Genomic DNA, 18,786 nt, shown 5'->3' with positions numbered 1-18,786 from the left:
TAGCAAGTTTAGAGCCTATTATTCTATAGTTTACCTCTTACTTTGAGGCTTTGAAAGGTTACTTGACTGACTACTGAATGTCAAATTTTAGCATAGGGCTTCATTGGTCTCAGAAAAAACATTGCACTGATATGAGTCACTTATTTCTGCTTTACTAACAGTATAGGATCATGGTGATAGAATATCTAGAACAAAATGCCTTTGATGTGTCAATCATGCAATTTAAATATGTGCTAGATCAGCAGTTCTCAAACTGTGGGTCGGGACCCCAAAGTGGGTAGGGACCCTGTTCTAATGGGGTTGCCAGGGTTGGCATTAGACTTGCTGGGGCCTGGGGCTGAAGCCAACAGCCAAGCCCCACAGCCTAGGGCTGAAGCTCAGGTTACAAGCCCCCAACCCTGGGCTGAAGCCCTTGGACTTCGGCTATGGCCCCCCGACCCAGGGCAGCAGGGCTTGGGTGGGCTCAGGCTTTGTTCCCTCCTCCTGGGGTAGGATAGTCATTTTTGTTGTCAGAAGAAGGTTGCAGAGCAATTAAGTTTGAGAACCATTGTGCTAGATGATACGATGCAAGACTATTCACATTCTCAAGTATCAGGGGGTAGCCATGTTAGTCTGCATCCACGAAAACCACAGGGAGTCCAGTGGCACCTTAAAGACTAAAAGATTTATTTGGGCATAAGCTTTCGTGGATAAAAAACATTTGGGCTTTAACAGGGATTGGGAGTGGCTGGCTCACTACAAAAGCAGCTTTGCCTCTCCTGGAATTGACACCTCATCAATTATTGGGAGTGGACTATATCTACCCTGATTAAATTGGCCCTGTCATCACTGGTTCTCCACTTGTGAGGTAACTCCCTTCCCTTCATGTGTCAGTATAATAATGCCTGCTTCTGTAATTTTCACTCCCTGCATCTGAAGAAGTGGGTTTTTATCAACACAAGCTTATGCCAAAATAAATCTGTTAGTCTTTAAAGTGCCCCCAGACTCCCTGTTGTTTTTGTTCATATTCTGTAATCTAAAAGAAATCTGATGAGGTTCAATAAATCAAGAACTTAATGTGTCAGGAAACACTGGAGGTCCTACCTATGCCATGATTTCTGTGTTCGACAGGATTTTTAACTCAAAAATAAAAACTTAAGGGAAAATATGCTATAAATATTATTAGATACAGTTATTAGAAAAAAAAATCCTTTTTCTAAGCTTAAAAAATGGAAGACACTTAGAGCACAGGCAAGTTTGTCATCTGACTATTGTAACATGCTCAAAATATTTTCTTACTTACCTCACAGTATTATAAGGATGAATTAACATACATAAAGTACTTTAAAGATATAATGTGCTATATAAGTGTAATAGTTAAAATGTACAGAATAAAAAAATCTGCTGCATTTGCAGTAGTAATCATTTTATTACTCTACCTGCCAGGTATGTTTGCTCATGCAACTCTGTGATACTTAATAATTCTGCATTCTGTTGCTGGCAGCTTTTCCTTGCCTGGTGCCACATTAGGGCTGATTGGGAGTTTATCTGGTAGTGGACTCCTGTCAATGGATCTGTATACCACAGCGTGTCAATGCCTTTAACTGTAGAGATAAGATAGATATGTTATTGTTGGTCTCTATGAGTGATCCAAATGAAACGTAGAATAAATTATGGAGACTAAGTGTACAAACAGCACAGTTGTAGTGCTGGGCAGATCTAAAATGATCTGAGGATCACAGGTGTATTAATATATATATTCCATAGCTAAGCCAGGACAGTAGAATTGACTGAACTACTCATTACATATAATAGGCCAGACTCTTAGCCAATTACTCAGGCAGTGTAAAGCCCCTCTCTAGGCTTGAACATGACCAGCTAAAAACATGCTAAGGAGTTAGCCTGCATCTACAGGAGGGAAAAGGTTGGGCTTAGGTAGGGCTTAACCAGAAGGGGTTAGCAAAGCGAGAATCAACTCGACCACTTTTCCAAGTCAAGACAAAGCCTCTGGATGACGGGACAGAGCAGAGCCTAATGGCCTACATCACCTAACTTCTTCTAATTTTTTGACTCTGAATCTCCTTTTCAGTAATAAAATATGAGCCTTAGACTGTGCTAAAATTCTTGCCTCAAAGAGTTGAAACTTGTATGTTTGCTGATCATGGGAAAAGAGCTGAAATTCCTGCAGCATAAATCAGAGGCTCTCCGTTTGTAAGCTGTGAAACAGTTGAGAGAAAGGGGTCTTTTCCTTTTCCTATCTCAGAAGAGCTCAGAAAACTTCAGTGTGTGAACCAGAGAAAAGCATTACAATAAACAACACTCAAGACAAAGGACAGTATATTTTAAGTGTCAGTAGGTCAGTAGCCAGTTCCACTTTTTCCTGAATTGGAGCTGATAGCCTGCAGATAATATAAAATGCTTCGTTTCAAATTAGCCTGACACACTAGAAACAAAAATATATGTTGCAATATACATTTTCCTGGAAATTGACAAATTTTAATATCAGTATCTAAAACAAGACCGTGTCCAAGATGTTTTATGAATACAGGAAGGAATAATCTTTTTAGTATAATATGTTCTGCTTAAAAAAGCACCCTGAACTGGGGCACAGAAAGTATTGACTTGAGGTAACATGGAGATAATTAAATCATACCGGATGTTACTACTTATTTTTTTCCAAAAAATATGTTTGACCCGATAAGAAGTGTTTTAAAAAAAATGTAGGTGCATTAATATGCTCTGGCCTGTTGGCAACTACTTTTCTACAAGACAATTACTACAGGGGGATAGGAAAGCAAATGCATTTGAAAGTCAAAGGAATTTTTTTTTTAAATGGTTAAAATCTTCCAAAAGCTCTTGTCTTACAGAGCTTAGGAGCATCACAGAACCAAAGCTTCGGTTCTGAACCCTGGGCCTGAGGAAAGCAGTCCAGGCTTCACTGCCATTGTTACTCAAGCTAGATTTTATCTAGTTAGATCTGAACAGGCTACAATGACACCTCCCAATTGTAGACATACCCTTAGAACAAATCAATTACAAGGTTTCCAGCCTCCACAGGACTGAATCTCAGAAGCCTTCTCAGCAATCTTTTAGAATGGAGGATATGCAGAGTACCAGAACTTCAGGAAGAAGGGGAAGATTACGATTTTTGGGAATGATGCAGATTTAATGTTTAACCTAATTTAATTACATATGCATGTACAACACTTTTTTTTAAGGTGCACACTTAATAAACAAACACAACTCTGCTGCATACATTCAGTGTGCAATTTTCAAACACCTCTAATTCACTGAAACCTGGCCATTTCCTCCAGAGCAAGTCCATGCAGTACTTGTCTTTGAGGGCCTCAGAGATATTTTACAAAAAAAGTCATAAGGTCACATTTTTCTTATCCTTAAAAATACTCAATCTTTTAAAAAAACAAAAAAACCTTTGGGCAGAGACCAAGCATGGAAAATTTCAGCCCTAAAGACCCTGTTTCCGAAAGTTATTAGTGAGCACAAATATTTATTGTTATAGTTAGTGCTCTGATGGAAGCTAATACAACATGAACTTTTACAGGTCCGAACAAGCACCCCATAATTATATAGTAGATAGAACATCAAGGGATGTTAACATTTTGTTGCATCTTAGCGATGAGCAGACCAGTGTCAAGATAAACCCTTTATTATGAACAGAAAATATGTACAGAAATCAGGTCACAAACTTTCTGCTGCTCTGTGTAGCTACTTTCTTTGTTTCTGCTCTGAGCAGGAACAGTGTCATGAGAAACCAGACTGCATTTAGAGAGTACAGGAAGCGTGTCCTCTCTACTTTTCCTGAAGGACTTATCAATAGCACAGACTGTCACCACAAGATTGCAAGTTCAACTCCAGCCCGTGTCAGTAATAATAGTAACATTTTTACCATCTACCAGCTGCTCAGTGGTCTATGGAGAGGAAGCCAGTGGTCTCAGTCCACTTCCCAGTATACAGATGCTACCACTCTCAAAACAAGCACTACAACTGACACTTTTGTTAGCATGCTTAATAGACACACACCATGGGCAGCATCATTACAAGAGGAAATTGAGAGACAATTGTGCTACACAGCCAATAAATTTGGCTTATATCTATATCTCTCCCACAGTCGGGAAGGAACCCAGCTATTTTTATATATGGACTCCACATATGTGGCTAAACACAGTGCTGTCTCAGGTAGAAAAGAAAACAAAAAAATGTCTGAAGTGTCCTAAAATCTTCCTTCTGCTTATCTCCTAGCTCTCTTCCATTGAAGTGCTCTTCCCCTTCCTCTCGCTGAGAGAATCCAAGACCCAGATAAATTTATCAGGTCTCTCTGACTGTTTATAAATGTTAGGTCATCCATATGAATGAAAAGACACAATATCATATAACTTGTGTGACCAGTTATACAGCACAAGTTTCAAATCACAAATACACTTGCAATGAGCTGTTCGTGAGCAATCCATAGGCTAAACATCTGTTTGCAGTAAACAGCTGAACAATTGCCAACAGCGAAAAATTCTGTAATAGTGGTAGGTATTTCACAGACAATTTGTGAGTGGATCCAGAGATATCTAATTTCACAAAATTAATTGCTTATTGTTAATTGTTCAGCCAGCTGCACTCATGACCTTACACTATATAACAAGACTCCTTCCCAAGCCCCATTGTTTGAGGTGCTCTCTGGCTCTCCCACATAATGTCTTCTCTAACCTCAATTGTAAGTTCCTTGGGGCAGGGATTGTGTCTTATCTGTAAAACGTCTGTCTGTCTGTCTGTCTCTCTCTCTCTCACACACACACACACACACACACACAAATAGCAAAAAGCTTGTGAACAGAGTTTTCGTCTCCATTGCTGTCAAGCTAGCATCTTTTTTATGAGCACTAAATTTACATGGAAAAAATGTAATAGTTTAGTTGCTTGCACTGAATACATTAAATTTATATAGCTGCTCAGGGCAGTTTAATACAGAGTAATAGACCTTTCTTATTTGAGGACATTGTCCCATGATTAAAAAGCTCTGTTGTGATACTATTATTCTTTAGCTTTTAGATGTAACTAAGCCTGCCATGAATACCACCTTTTTTGATACCCAAGAACATCAATTTACTATGGCTTTGGGGCATTTTAGAAAAAAAATCTGTCAAGACTTGCACGAAAGCCTATTTTGGATGAAAAAAAATCAAATCAATTGTTTTGTTACAAAGGAGTTAATACAGCTCAAAGAAGTTGTTAGGCCAAAGCATTCACACCTATAGGATTGAAATAGGCTCAGACGTAAATCCTAGATCCAAACACTATGCAGTAACATGGTGAGTTCAAAACTGAATATGAATTCTGCAGCTCAGGCCTGTCTTTAATTAAAACATACCACACAAATAAACATCATATTTAACTCTAGTACTGAAGAACCAAGAAGGAAACATGAAGGCAATCAACATAATGCAGTTCTTTGCAAAAACAATCATCTGAATGAATTTTCGCGAATTATGTCAAAGAACCAAATACCATTTTAACAATTTCAAGATGTTGACTCATCTGTTTTATTTAGAGCATCCTAGACCAGAGGTGGGCAAACTACGGCCCGTGGGACCGTCCTGCCCGGACCCTGAGCTCCCAGCCAGGAAGACTAGCCCCCGGCCCCTCCCCCACTATCCCTCCTCCCCTGCAGCCACACTGCTTCTGTCTGCCCACCTCCCAGGCTTTCCAATAAACCTGTCCTGCTGCTCTGAGTGGCATGATAAGGGGGCGGGGATGGAGGGTTAGATAAGGGGCAGGAGGGCCCGGGGGGGAGTCAGGGGGTGGTTGGATGGGGCGGGGGCAGTCAGGAGACAGGGAGTGGGTGGGGGTTGGATGGGGGTGGGGTCCCAAGGGGTCTGGAGGTCCCGTGGGGGGGCAGGGAGCAAGGGGGTTGGATAGGGGGTGGGGTCCTGGGGGGGCAGTTAGGGACGGGGGTCCCAGAAGGGGGCGGTCAGGGGACAAGGAGTGGGGTGGGGGGTTGGATGTGTCAGGGGGCCTGTCAGGGGGCGGGGGTGTGGATAAGGGTCAGAGCAGTCAGGGGACAGGTAGCAGGGAGGGTTGGATAGGGGTTGGGGTCCTGGTGAGGCAGTTAGGGGCAGGGAGTCCCGGGAGGGGTTGGTCAGGGGACAAGGCGCTGGGCGGGGGGGGGTTGGATGGGTTGGGGGTTCTTAGGAGGGTAGGAAGTGGGAGGGGGCGGATGGGGGCGGGGCCAGGCTGTTTGCGGAGGCACAGCCTTCCCTACCCAGCCCTCCATACTGTTTCGCAAACCCGATGTGACCCTCGGGCCAAAAAGTTTGCCCACCCCTGTCTTAGGCAATTAACACATAAAGTGAGCCCTGCTTAGTGTGACGTCTTTATGGGATTAAGGTTTGCAATGTTATTGGTACTGAATTTAAGAGAGCTGCTACTGAAATGGAGGAAAAAAAGAATTTCAAATATTATTTCTTCTGAAAGGCAATGTGAGGAAATTATGCAAGGCAGACAAGAGGAGGCACAGTGTGCTTTAAAGAATGAAGGCACAGTTACCTACACTGCTGTGGTTTTCTCAAAGAGTCTTAGCTTTATTATGGTAACATTGTCATGATGCTACAAATGAGGCTGAGATGAGGCTTTCATTCTAAACTCCTACATCCTAACCTGTCTGAAATGATTGTAGTTGTATTCTGTCATCAAGGCAGAATAAACACAGCTCACAGTTTTCCCAACATCACACAGTGGTGTTTCTCTTGGCTCTGGCTACAGTCAGCTGATGCTCTACTGATAGAACACAACAAGGAAAAAAGGGCCCTCAGCACTGGGCCAAAAGAAGGAAGAGCACCCTCACAGTGGAAAGAAGGCAGGCCAGAGGAGCCAGGGCTCAGTAAATCTAGCTGATTTCACGAGTGGGAGTAGCTTGGACCTAGTGATCTTTCAGGGTGTCTCAAGTTTATAAAGGCCTTCTAAAGACTTGGGACCTTTTGGACAAGTCCTGTAGAAATTAACAAGTTTGAAATCAGTAGGGTTCAATAACAACTAAATAGGGAACTATGAAATTCCTCCAGAATCCTGTAAAGCATATCATCCCTCTAAAGGGTTTTTGAAACATCCTATAGAAATCTATAGAAGATATAATGTTCCTCACTTGGTTCTCTCTCCAAATGATCCACTTCTGAAATCTAGCTTGGCAATTTGGAATTATTTTTTTAAAATGTACTCACTTATTCATTACTTGTTTTTATCATAGTTAAAAATGAAAGGGCATTTCCTTTTCAACTCCTCTTTTCAGCAACTCTTTTGAAACAATTACCAATAAACATTTGAGGTAATAAAAATGAGAAATTTTCTCAGAACAGAGGTGATCTTTTTAAATGTTTGAAGAAGCTTCAGCCTTTTTTTTAAAAAAAGTCAGTCATTCAATATAAGTGCATTGGGATGATTAAATAAATAGATTTTATCCTGTACTTTTTATTTTAAATAAAAAACTAAGGTTTTTAACTTGCACTAAAGTCAGGAAATTTAGAGTGAAGCTTCCTTATTTTAAACTGTGACTATACATTGCAGTTGGCTTTTTCCTTACAGGATCACAAAACACCAGGCAATCTGACATATTATTGTATTTGAGTAGTAATACACTTCAGTATAATACACTGAATAGAAGTTTTCTGCAAAACTATGTGCACCATTTTATGTTTAAATTGCATCTTTTTCTACAATATAGGGTCATATTTTCAACAAGACAATACCCTAGCTTCTAGTTCTACTGCACAAAATTATGCAGATACCCTTTTGCATGCTTGAGTACAGAATCTGTGTTTAATTGCCCTATTACATGAGCAAATCTGATAACTACAGGCTCAAATACATACTTTCATAATTTTGCATGGGTGCAGTTGGAGGCTGTACTTTTTACAACAGGGTCCTAGCTACATATATGTAGTATTTAATAAGCTTCCCTAGAAAGAACATCAAGGCTGTGAAAAATGTACAAAATTCAAATTTTTATTGTACAGTAAAGATATGAAAATGAGGGACACATCCGCACTATTAGTTTGCTAAATAATATGCGATGTCAGAAAGTCTTAAAAAACATACAAAACTTACATTTCAGCGGACAAAATCCATATTTTTTGTCTGCATCAAAGTCGTCAGTTGTTCCACACCAGAGCCAGCCATCTGACCTGCCAGCATCTGTACACTCAGCATACCATTTTCTATCAAACTTGAACGGGAATATGCAGGGTGCTCCATTGGCATTTCCTAGCAAGGTAAACATACCTAAGGAGATCGAATAATAAAAAAATATGAAATATGGAACCTATGTCTTCCCAAGTTTGTGATTATAATATGGTAGACAGAACATCGTGCCACAGGATGTAACCTGTGCAAGCAGTGCGTTGCCAATAATACCACCTTCTATATTCTCAAACTTCCTGTACCCTTTTCTATGATGAAATTCAGTTCAACGAGTTCTCAGTGTCAGTAAAAAAACTAAAAAATTTTATTGAACAGAATTAACCAAGCATTCCTATCTTAAAATTTCAGAGTACAGTATTAATAAGTATACAAAAAGTCAGTAGGGCTGAGGTATTACTGCCAGTTAAGAATATCATTACTGTACTTCTGTAACACCAAGTACATTTGTTCTATGAACAAATTCAGTTATTGACTATAGTAGTTGGGGAGAATACATGTAATGATGAATTGGAAGGGTCTATACATAACAATGGCCCAAATTCTGTTATCCTTAGATAAAATTCCCATTCATTTCTAAAGGAGTTTTGCCTGGTAAGGACTGCAGGATTTGGCTTACTGAACTAAATGAATAACATAGGGCTGGTGGGTGTGTGATTTGCACACAGCCCTGTGTTGTGGGAGGTACAGAGCAGCATTATCCATGGGGGAGTACTGGGAGAGACTGTTTCTCAGGAAGTATAATCTGTCCCAGAGCATCCTGGTATACACTTGAGATACCAATGGTCAAATGCACAGGGATGGTGGGGCCATGACCCCAGCTCCTTCCTGCCTGCTTTCAAGCAACGTGCTCCCTTGGGCTTTAATTCTGCTCCTGGCCTAGGGAGTGCTACTGTGATTAGCCAGCCCTGGGACAAACTGTGAAAGGGTAGCTAATCTTACATGCCTCCTTCCTGTGTGTTCATCTGAAAGTGATCAGATCTGACCCATAATCATTCATGTGTTAAAAAAAATCCTAAAGAAGCAGCCACAATTATTTTATATATTTATATCAACAAAAACATTGTACAATTAAATTCATTAAAATATCCAGTTTATTTACATATTCCACAAATGTCAGCTCTGGGAACTGCCTCAAGTAATGAGCCAGTAATTTTCAGTGTCCGGGAGCTGAACAGATGAACAATTACACAAACTCCAAGATAAACACAGTATATTTCTATATTTATTCCCAAAGAGGGAATGCCTACATAACAGTGATTGAGTTTGCATTCTCAATGTTTCTGTACACGCTCCTACACACGTACAAACAGCAGCAGCATTAAATACTATATTTGTATAGTTATATTCTTGTCTTGTGTAATTAGTGCTACTATTTAGCAGAATTGCTTTTTAGAACATCAGTTCACCAATAGAGCCCAATTCTGTAATAAATGGCCCTTCTCAAAACTCCAGTTGATTTCATTGGGAGTTCTGCTCACTGAACAGTTACAAGACTAAGAAAATTAATAGGCATCAAAATGCTCTAATAAGTACACTAAGAAATTAGTTCAGAATGAAGAGATTAATTTTCAGAACATTACCTTCATAGAATCGGGAGCACAAATCATCTGTGGTTCCATAGATCTTCCACTTACTCCATACTCCTGATCCCTTGTAGAGCATAATATTCTTTTCCTGTTTGTTGCCATAGTTGAAAAATAAATCTTCACCTTGGATTGCAAAAAGGGTCTCATTTCTGCATTCCCATTTCTGGAGTACACTTGCCTTATCACATGGATACAAAGTGATTGGAACCCAGTCTTTCTTTGACGGCACTCCTAAGCATAACTTCAGTGCTACGCTCATCAGTTGGTGATCAGAGACCCACCTGAATTTTTGAGACTCATTGTCCTGGTTGCAATTCGCAGTTGTAACTGAACTAGAACTCAGAACTTGTACACAGCGCTTGTGGTCTTCATTATATATTAAAAATAGTTTGGTATCTGTAAAACAAAATAAACCACAACAATAATATTGCATGGGGATGATTTTAGTAGACGTAAAGGTTTTTTGACTCAAGCAAGGGCCTTTTGATGTGTGACTTTGGGTTAAGACCTATCTACTGTTCAGTTAAACTAGGAATGATTCTCTACTGCCCTGCACCTTAAGTAATCATTTCCCCTATTCAACATGTACGCAAAATGCTACTAATTCTGATTTTACACATTTTGCATATGTGTAAATGACAATACAAAAGGTGCAAGGCAGTGGAGAGTCAGACCCTGAGACCTAAATCAGCAGTCAAACTAGAAGGGCGGGAAAAAAAAAAAAAAGCTGTGACCACAGAAGTCATGAAAAGCCATTCACCATGCACTATAGATTGTGCAGCTCTTCAAAATATGATTGTGCGCAATCTCTGGGCTCCCTGAGATTGCTCCCATTCAGTGGGGTTTGAAAGTACTCATGGACTCCTTGGCCCTGACTTCCCCTTGGAGGGGTTGGGGGGGTCCTGATGCCCTGACAATCTATGCTAAGGTCCCTGGGCTTCCTTCTTTAATGGTAGTGGGGGAAGTGGTTGTACCTGCCAAATATCAGCCACTCATGGTGCCCAAATGATATATCACTCCAATAAATTGTGCAGATCTGTGATCCCCACATCCTCCTTTCCCACATGCTTTCACACGGAATGAAATAGCTAACAGCGTTGACGTTTTAACTATCACCACAGAGTACTGTCATTAATACCTCCCTGAATTATTGTTCCAGAATTTATTATAATTTTTAAAAAAATGGCTGGAAATTGGTGAAAAAACATTCACTTCACAGTTTTCTGGGTAATATCACTCTTCTGTTTTTCTTCAACATTCAAAAAAATCCCTTATATTCTGAAACAGATACAGTTTTTCATTTTCAACCCATTGTAGCTCAAAAAGTAGTTAAAGGACTTCTATTTGCATTGAATGCTGATAACTATCCATGCTAGCTATAAAGACAGTAATGTGTATGTGGTGGGCATGAGATTGACAGCAGCAGCAATCGACTTGTTCTGTACTTCTGACCTGCTCTTGAAGGAAAGATGGCAGCTTGGTAACCTGGGCCATTCAGGTAACTGAGCTGCTACCACTCTTCCAGAGTGGGCCTGGAGGTGGAAAAAGAGGAGGAAACAGTGTGAGGAGATGGCACCCTCACCTCCTGCACCTCTTCCACTTCTGAGCTGGCTCCCTGCTCCAGAAGGAGAGATGGCAGTTACCAGATAGGGAGGTGGGTCCAGGGAGTTCCAGCACTTCCAAAATTTGGGTGAAGATTGGTTAAAATAACAAATAAAGGCTTTTGTAAAACCTGGGAAATTTTCAGTAGAAAGCAGTAAAAATGGAAAACAAAGAGCCTTATGCATAGGTTCACACTCAGTTTGCATTTTCAAGGTTTCCTCCACAACCATAACAATTAGAGATTTCCTTCTCCTTTCCTCTCCCACCCCGTGCTTTACGTTACATCTAAATCTATCACAGAGACCCGTAGACTATATCCAGCTGGACAGATCTGGCCCACAGCTCAAGAGTTGGTCACCCTTGATCCATTTAACATGAATTTTAAAATTGGTATTGCCCTGTTTAACAGTTCAGTCTGATGGTTAGTGACATAATTCAAAGCTGGTACAGTACTTAAAATGCCCTTTCAGATATGCGGTAAGAAAGATACTCATTATTTTTTATGACTTAAGGCATTCAGAATAATTGGTAATTATTGAATAAAATAATTGTAAATAAAATTAATTACATAAGTTGCAAATACTTTGGGGGTGCCAGGTTAGCTCCAAAATATAGTGTATTGTATTTTTTATTGAGACTCCAAGATGTAAGTAATTATACTCTTCAGAGGAAGGATAACCCGGAGTTGAATAACCTGCTGTTTCAATAAAAAGCTGACCTGGACTTATCTCATCCATTCTTTGGTTTCCTTCTCTTGTCCTTTGGCTTCCAACTCATTAGGAAGCCGCATAAAACTGATGAGCACTGGATACAAACTGCTGCCTTTTGCCAATTAGTTATACTTGCAGACAATACAAGGAAATGTATAAGTATCATCACTAGTGATAAATTTTTTTTATTATGCTTTTGTACTAGCAGTTAACCCAATGTTACTGTAAACTGGTATATGCAATGTTTACAATTGAAACACCCCTTTTCTTTTCCTGAATCCTTACTTGAAGTCACTAGTCATTCCTCTGGAATGGTGTTTGAAACATGAAGGGACGTATGAATCTTTAGCGCATCTGGCACATAAATATCTTGCGGCTTCAAGAGTGCCATGTGAACGCCTGTTCTCACTTTCAGGGGACATTGTAAACAAGAAGTGGGCAGCATTATCTCCTGCAAATTGTAACCAAACTTGTACGTCTGAGCGACTGGCTGAAGTAGGATTGAGTGGACATGCAGGGTCTAAAATTTTACATTGTTTTATTTTTGAATGCAGGTTTTTTTGTACATAATTCCACATCTGTAAGTTCAACTTTCATGATAAAGAGATTGCACTTTAGTACTTGTATTAGGTGAACTGAAAAATTTTATTTCTTTTGTTTTTTACAGTGCAAATACTTGTAATCAAAATAAATATAAAGTAAGCACTGTACACTTTGTATTCTGTGTTGTAATTGAAATCAATATATTTGAAAATGTAGAAAACATCCAAAAATATTCAAATAAATGATATTCTATTATTGTTTAACAGTGTGATTAATCACGATTAATTTTTTTAATCTACTATTTAAATAAGGCTGTACTATAGTAGTTCTCAAACTAGACAAGCCCAAGCAGCCAATGGGTCAGTGAAGATTTTGTAGGGGAGTTAAGGAAGTGGATGCAACTTGCCTAGATTTTCAGTGTTAAAGATTGTAGTAGGAAAAGAGCCTAAGACATAAGCCCTTGTATCAAAGGCCTGGTATGAGGCAGGACCAGCTCACAGAATCTGGCAAGAACAGATATTGCAGAAATGCACATTCCTAAGGAGTGCTAGTGACAGAGTACTCATGCAAACACATCCCGATATCAAGTGGTACCAAAACATCCCGGTATCAAGGATGGTACAAAAACATTCCCCAAGGATAACTGGAACACAATGACCCCTCCTAAAAGATAAGGTCAGAATGACAGTACACAATAGAGATGTTTTGATCAAACCAACATGTACGAGGTGATGGGTAATAACTATCCATGTCAGGGGGCAGTAACTAACTTGTTTGTATCAGGGTATAAAGATGTATCTCAGAGGGATTATCTTTGTCTGGCGTAGAGAGGAACGGAAAGTCACACCGTTCAATGAGCTGGTCCATTGTTACTGGCTTACATGTAATAGTGTTCAGGTAGAGTCTGCAGGATACTAGTACCATGCTTTGTCGACAGTCAATAGGGCTGGGTACCTTCATCCCTTAACGGATTGTGTGGTCATTGGGCAGTTCGCTCAAGGTCTGCCATGCCAGCTGTCTGCACAGGGCTGGGGCAGCACACAGAGGGAATAGACATATGCAGCCAAACATCTATCAGCATCTAACCACAAATTTACACAAAACTGTGATCATTCACAGAGTAGTGGGAGGCTTACACAAAATGGGGTTCCTCAGCTTTTGAAAGTTGGAGGACCTCTGGTCCTCTGTTATCTCTGAATCCCCTTTGTCGTGTGTTTTGAGTTGTGCTGCTAATAAACCTGCTAGATATTTATAGAAATAGGTTTAAAAAAACAAAAACACCAGCACCAAACTCCCCCCACCTCGAATCCACCTGCTGAAAAATATCCAGCCAGCTAAATAAGAGATCACCACATATCCCTACAGCACATTATTTAGGCACGAATCCCCTCTGTGGTGTGATTCAGGGGTTAGTCTGGATTTTACCACTGGACAAAGTCGGATAAGCAACTTGGGGCACTTAGAGCCCAATTCTGACCTTTTTGACCCAGTATAAATCAGCAGTAACACCACAGACTTCAGTAAAGTTACACCAGTATAAAACCAGTGTAACGGATATCAGAATTAGGCCCACAGCATTTAGTGTCACATCCCACAGAGGTCACAGATCTAGTCAAAGTGGCGGCTTGTTAGCGGAAATCAGAATTGTGCTTTGCTGGTGAGAGGCTCCAACAGACACATATCTGCTTGATCTATCTGAAGCCATTCAAATTCTTAGCTTGGCACAGACTGGAAAAGAAGGGTCTCTGCTTCTGTATCACTGAGAGAATGGGATAGAAAGAACAACTCTAGCGGTAGGAAAATAAACGAAACATTTCAGCCAATGCATAGGGTGTGAGAGAGGAGCTTCTTCAGTGAAGAACAGGTCAGAGAACAGAGGAAATAGATGCCCTGAAGTTGTGACTCTACCTGCTGGGCTAAAAGTTACAAGATACTAGGCTCAAACCTCTCAGAAATCCAGAGGCATTTCCTCCTTAGTCCCTCATTGCTGTGGGGAAAGGTAAGGGAGTGCAGCTAGAGCTCCAAGAGAGGAACAAGAAGGGGGGCAGATGATCAAGAAGGCAGAACAGGAGAAGCAGCTGAGGGAGGAGCTTGCAGAGACAGCAGAACTTGGCAGGGGCAGGGGGGGAAGGGCATAGGAGCAGGGTCTCCAGAACTCCAAAATAAGGTATTGTTTTTTTGCTTTAGAAGTAGCAAAGCAGTGACAGCAGAGCTGTGTACATGACTTGCAACTCATGGCTCCTCTGAATAGGAAGGGGCATATTATACAGTCCACACCCTGACAGGGTCACAACTGCTTCTAACTGTTCCCCCAGAAGGAGCCTTTTCAAGAGTCTCTGTCTCTGCCCCTCCCCACAGCTCTGCTCCTGCTCATCACTGCTGTGCATGTAAATCCTCTGCTTCACCTGACAGAGGATTCCACAGATCACAGCGAGAGGGGCAAACATTTCCACCACATTAGTTTAAAATGTGTACATCAAGGCTGATAACAAATAGAGAATGATCAGACTCTGCAACACAAAGTGTGTCTTAAAGCATGAGAACAGATGCAGTTTCACACCAACATCCACATTCACAGCACAGACAGAGCAGAGACTTACCAAGCAGCTGAAAGGCACTCTGAATGAGAGAGAGAAAAATCAGGAGCAGGGAGAGAGTCATCACAAATGTTTGATTATTTTCTTCCCCACCACAAAAATAAAAGGTGAAGAACTGTAATTAATTTCTATCATGAGGATATTTCTGAAGCGAGCCAGGTAGCAGGTCCTCAGCATTTGTGAAGGGCTGATGGATCAGGGGAAATCTCTGTACTCTAAATGATAAGGAAATATCCTGTCACATGGGGTGTTTTGAAATAACAGGAATTCACAGTTCAAACTTTGCTTTCCTAAGCTAATTTCTCTGCTGAGGGAAGAATCTCCAACAGAAAGGCAGGTGATAAAGTGATGACAGATGAGGGCAGTTTTTCAGGGACTTTGTTAGTGATTTTCCAAGGAAATCGGCCCTCAAAAGAGGACACTGGTGAGCATGAAGTGTCCAACCAGTAGTGAAAGAGCAGATTTTTCCCCCTGCCTTCACAGTTAAACCTTAAACTTCAAATACATACTCACTATGCTGACTTGTAATCTCATTACTCCTGAATATAGAAATGGTTGTAATATGGGATTTTTAGACAGAGTTTCAAATATCTCTTCCTTTCCTTTAATAGTATATAAATATACTTGGAGTGTGAAAAGATTTTCTTCTAAATTGCATGTTTCCTAGTAGCACAGGAAGATTACAACACAGCTGAAAAGTGAAACGTTAAAAAAAAAATTGAGGTTCACTCAGCAAAAGTGAAGAGTGTGTACCACAGCATTTATGGGGTGATACAGAAGCATAAATAGGCAGGACATTGGGAAGCAGTAGGGAGGGGAATGTAGAGATGGTACAAAAGGCTCTGGGGTGTCTACACTCCCCTTGTCTCAGCAATTCTCTTAGCAACCCTGATAAAAGTTGACATTTCTTTGCTTTGTTAGGGGCAATAGCCAGTAGCATCTAGCTAATGAAGGGATTTAAGAGGGAAGTGAGGGACAAAAGGAAAAAAACAAAACACATTTGGGAAAGAAAAGAGGTAATTCAAAATGGAATGCCATTTTGGGAGAGAATAAATAGGCGTTGGAGCAGAGGGACAGGATCCTGGGTTTCCTACAGGCTGGATGAGTGCTTTAACCACCAGACCTGAGAGTCATTCTCCACTTGTTCTCTCTCTGACCCAATGACTAATTATTTATCCAAAGTGGAACAGCTTCAACAGGAGAGATTGGGGGTATCAGAATATCCCATAGTTCAGTGGCTGGGGCACTCATCTGAGACTTGGGAGATTCCTGTTCAAATCCCTTCTTCTTGCTAAGGGGAAGGGGGACTTGAACCAGTGAGTACTCTAACCACTGGGCTGGAAGTTAAAAAGAAAGTCCTCTACTGCCTGTTTCTTACAAGAAACACTTTAGGTGCCTGGCTCCAACAGACGGTTCCCAGAGGAGAATCCCAAGTACAAATAGTTGCCTCCTCCAGACTGAATTTAGGCATCAAATTCCCTCAGACGGCCAGGGCTTGGGACATATCTCTGTCCTCAGCATCTCCTATTGGCTGTTTTAGGCAGGAAGCTGGCTTTTGAGTATCACAATCTTAGGCACCTATCTCCCTTGATTCATTGTATAAGAAGCTGGAGCACCAAATTCAGGCTCTGTGAATTCCAGTGATTTCCTAGGCACTAAAAGTTAGGGGTTATGTGACGCTGAGTATCACACCACCTACATCCCTTGATGAATCTAGCCCTAACAGTCTACAAGTCGCCAATATTAATTTTCAAGATACAATGTAGATTACATTGTACTTGAATGAAATGACATTCAGTATATAAATGCATCCGATGAAGTGAGCTGTAGCTCACGAAAGCTTATGCTCTAATAAATTTGTTAGTCTCTAAGGTGCCACAAGTACTCCTTTTCTTTTTGCGAATACAGATTAACACGGCTGCTACTCTGAAATATATGAATGTGCAGGCTTTTGGTATCTCAGTTGATTGATTTATGCAGTGGCATTACATGTTTAAATACTGGCCACCATAGCATGATCTTACAGACTGTATAAAATAATTGCTGATTATTGTTGTTTTTGTAAAGCACTTGACAGAATGCTAACTACTGAGGGCCTGATCCTCTATTCCTTGTGTCCCCTTATGAAGTTAACAGGAATTTTCAGTGTTCAAGGAGTGAACCTTTTCTTTTGAACATTTCAGCAAAGCCTCCTGACCTCTCTTTGATAAATCAAAGGAAGACATATTTTTCTCTTTTTATATCTGTGACTATTTGTAGAGTTAACAGAAATTTTAATCTGACTGATGGGGGATCACAGTTTAAAAAACATCCACAAGCTTGCTTGCTGGGTGGGTGGGTTTTTGTAAACTCAGCCAGGTTCAGTGATCTGCAAGGAATTCAGGCAACATCACTGGAAGAGAATTTAGTTGTGCCTGTAGAACACAGCCTGCACTGAGGAGAGGGGAGAGCCCCAGCTCTGTGCAGGAGCACTGGGAAGCAGACTTCCCCAGCGCACACAGGGTGAACATCCCTGCTGCTACACTCCTGGAGAGCAGCACACTGCCCCCTACAAGCTGGTCTCACTGTATGCACTGGAATGGAGGAGGAAAGCAAAAAGATGATCTCCTCCCTGTTCCCTTGAGGGCACTACAGGGGGAAAATAGAGGGGCCACCCCTGTGCTTCCTAGAACACAGAGAGTGAACTCATGGCTCCATCAACGTCAATGACAACATTCTCAGGGTATTTTTACACAGCAAAGAAAAACCCAGGGCTTGCCCATGCCAGCTGACTCAGGCTTGCAGGACTTGGGGCTGTTTCATTGCAGCTAGATTTCTTGGCATGGGCTGCAGCCCAAGTTTGGAGACCCTCCCACGTCACAGGATCCTAGAACTGGGCTCCAGCCTGAGCTCAGATGTCTACACAGCAGTGAAACAGCCCCGAAGCCCCAGCCCCAGGAGCCCAAGTCAGCTGGCATGGGGCAACTATGGGTGTCTGGCTGCTGTGTAAACATAGACTCTGACTTCAGTGGGGCCAGGATTTCACTCAGGGACTTTAATTATACTTGGCCCTTATACAAGCCATGCAAGGAGGGTGAGGCTCACAATTATGCACCCACAAAATGATCAGGCACTCTTTGGCCCAGAGAGGGAGAGAAATGAGTGTGAGAGAGAGAGGCAGGAGATCATTCTAGGCATCTTAAGCAGGGATACTAACTCCCACCATAAAGAAATCTGACAATACTCCCTTTCAGAAAAGCAGGTATTTCTGGCCATCTGACAAGGCATATTTTTACTGACAATAGTCAAATACACACAGTTGAAAATCCAGATTATAGTGTATATTAATTGTCAGTTGGGAAACTGCATCTTGAAGAACTATTTGGATTTGTATAGTTTCCCTTTCTGGCTATGCACTAGGCATCAGTTATTTATTGTGCGCTGAATGCCCATCATGGGCTCAACACTGTACAGAGATACAGGAAGATTCAGTACTCACTTGCGAGTTAGAGCACATTAAAGGAGTCCCGGGCGCACTAGCTCACTACCCGTCCACACTGGCAAGGCATGTAGAGCACTCTGACTCCACGG

General features: G+C 41.2%; 1 protein-coding gene across 1 annotated transcript in view; it reads right to left on the bottom strand.

Moving 5' to 3' along the window:
* The window catches only part of LOC119851112 (macrophage mannose receptor 1-like), an 80,486-nt gene extending 64,278 nt beyond the window's left edge, over window positions 1–16,208 (bottom strand). The window contains exons 1-4 of the mRNA XM_038390375.2: window positions 15,220–16,208; window positions 9,759–10,160; window positions 8,086–8,259; window positions 1,419–1,583 (exon numbers count right to left, since the gene is read on the bottom strand). Of these exons, the coding sequence (XP_038246303.1) occupies window positions 1,419–1,583; window positions 8,086–8,259; window positions 9,759–10,160; window positions 15,220–15,280 (802 nt within the window). The 5' untranslated portion in view covers window positions 15,281–16,208. The remainder of the gene's footprint in view (window positions 1–1,418; window positions 1,584–8,085; window positions 8,260–9,758; window positions 10,161–15,219) is intronic.
* Between the last annotated feature and the right edge of the window lie 2,578 nt (window positions 16,209–18,786).

The sequence above is a fragment of the Dermochelys coriacea genome, chromosome 2 (genome assembly GCF_009764565.3).
Source record: "Dermochelys coriacea isolate rDerCor1 chromosome 2, rDerCor1.pri.v4, whole genome shotgun sequence".
NCBI lineage: Eukaryota > Metazoa > Chordata > Testudines > Dermochelyidae > Dermochelys > Dermochelys coriacea.
This window is presented reverse-complemented; position numbering and strand designations above follow the sequence as displayed.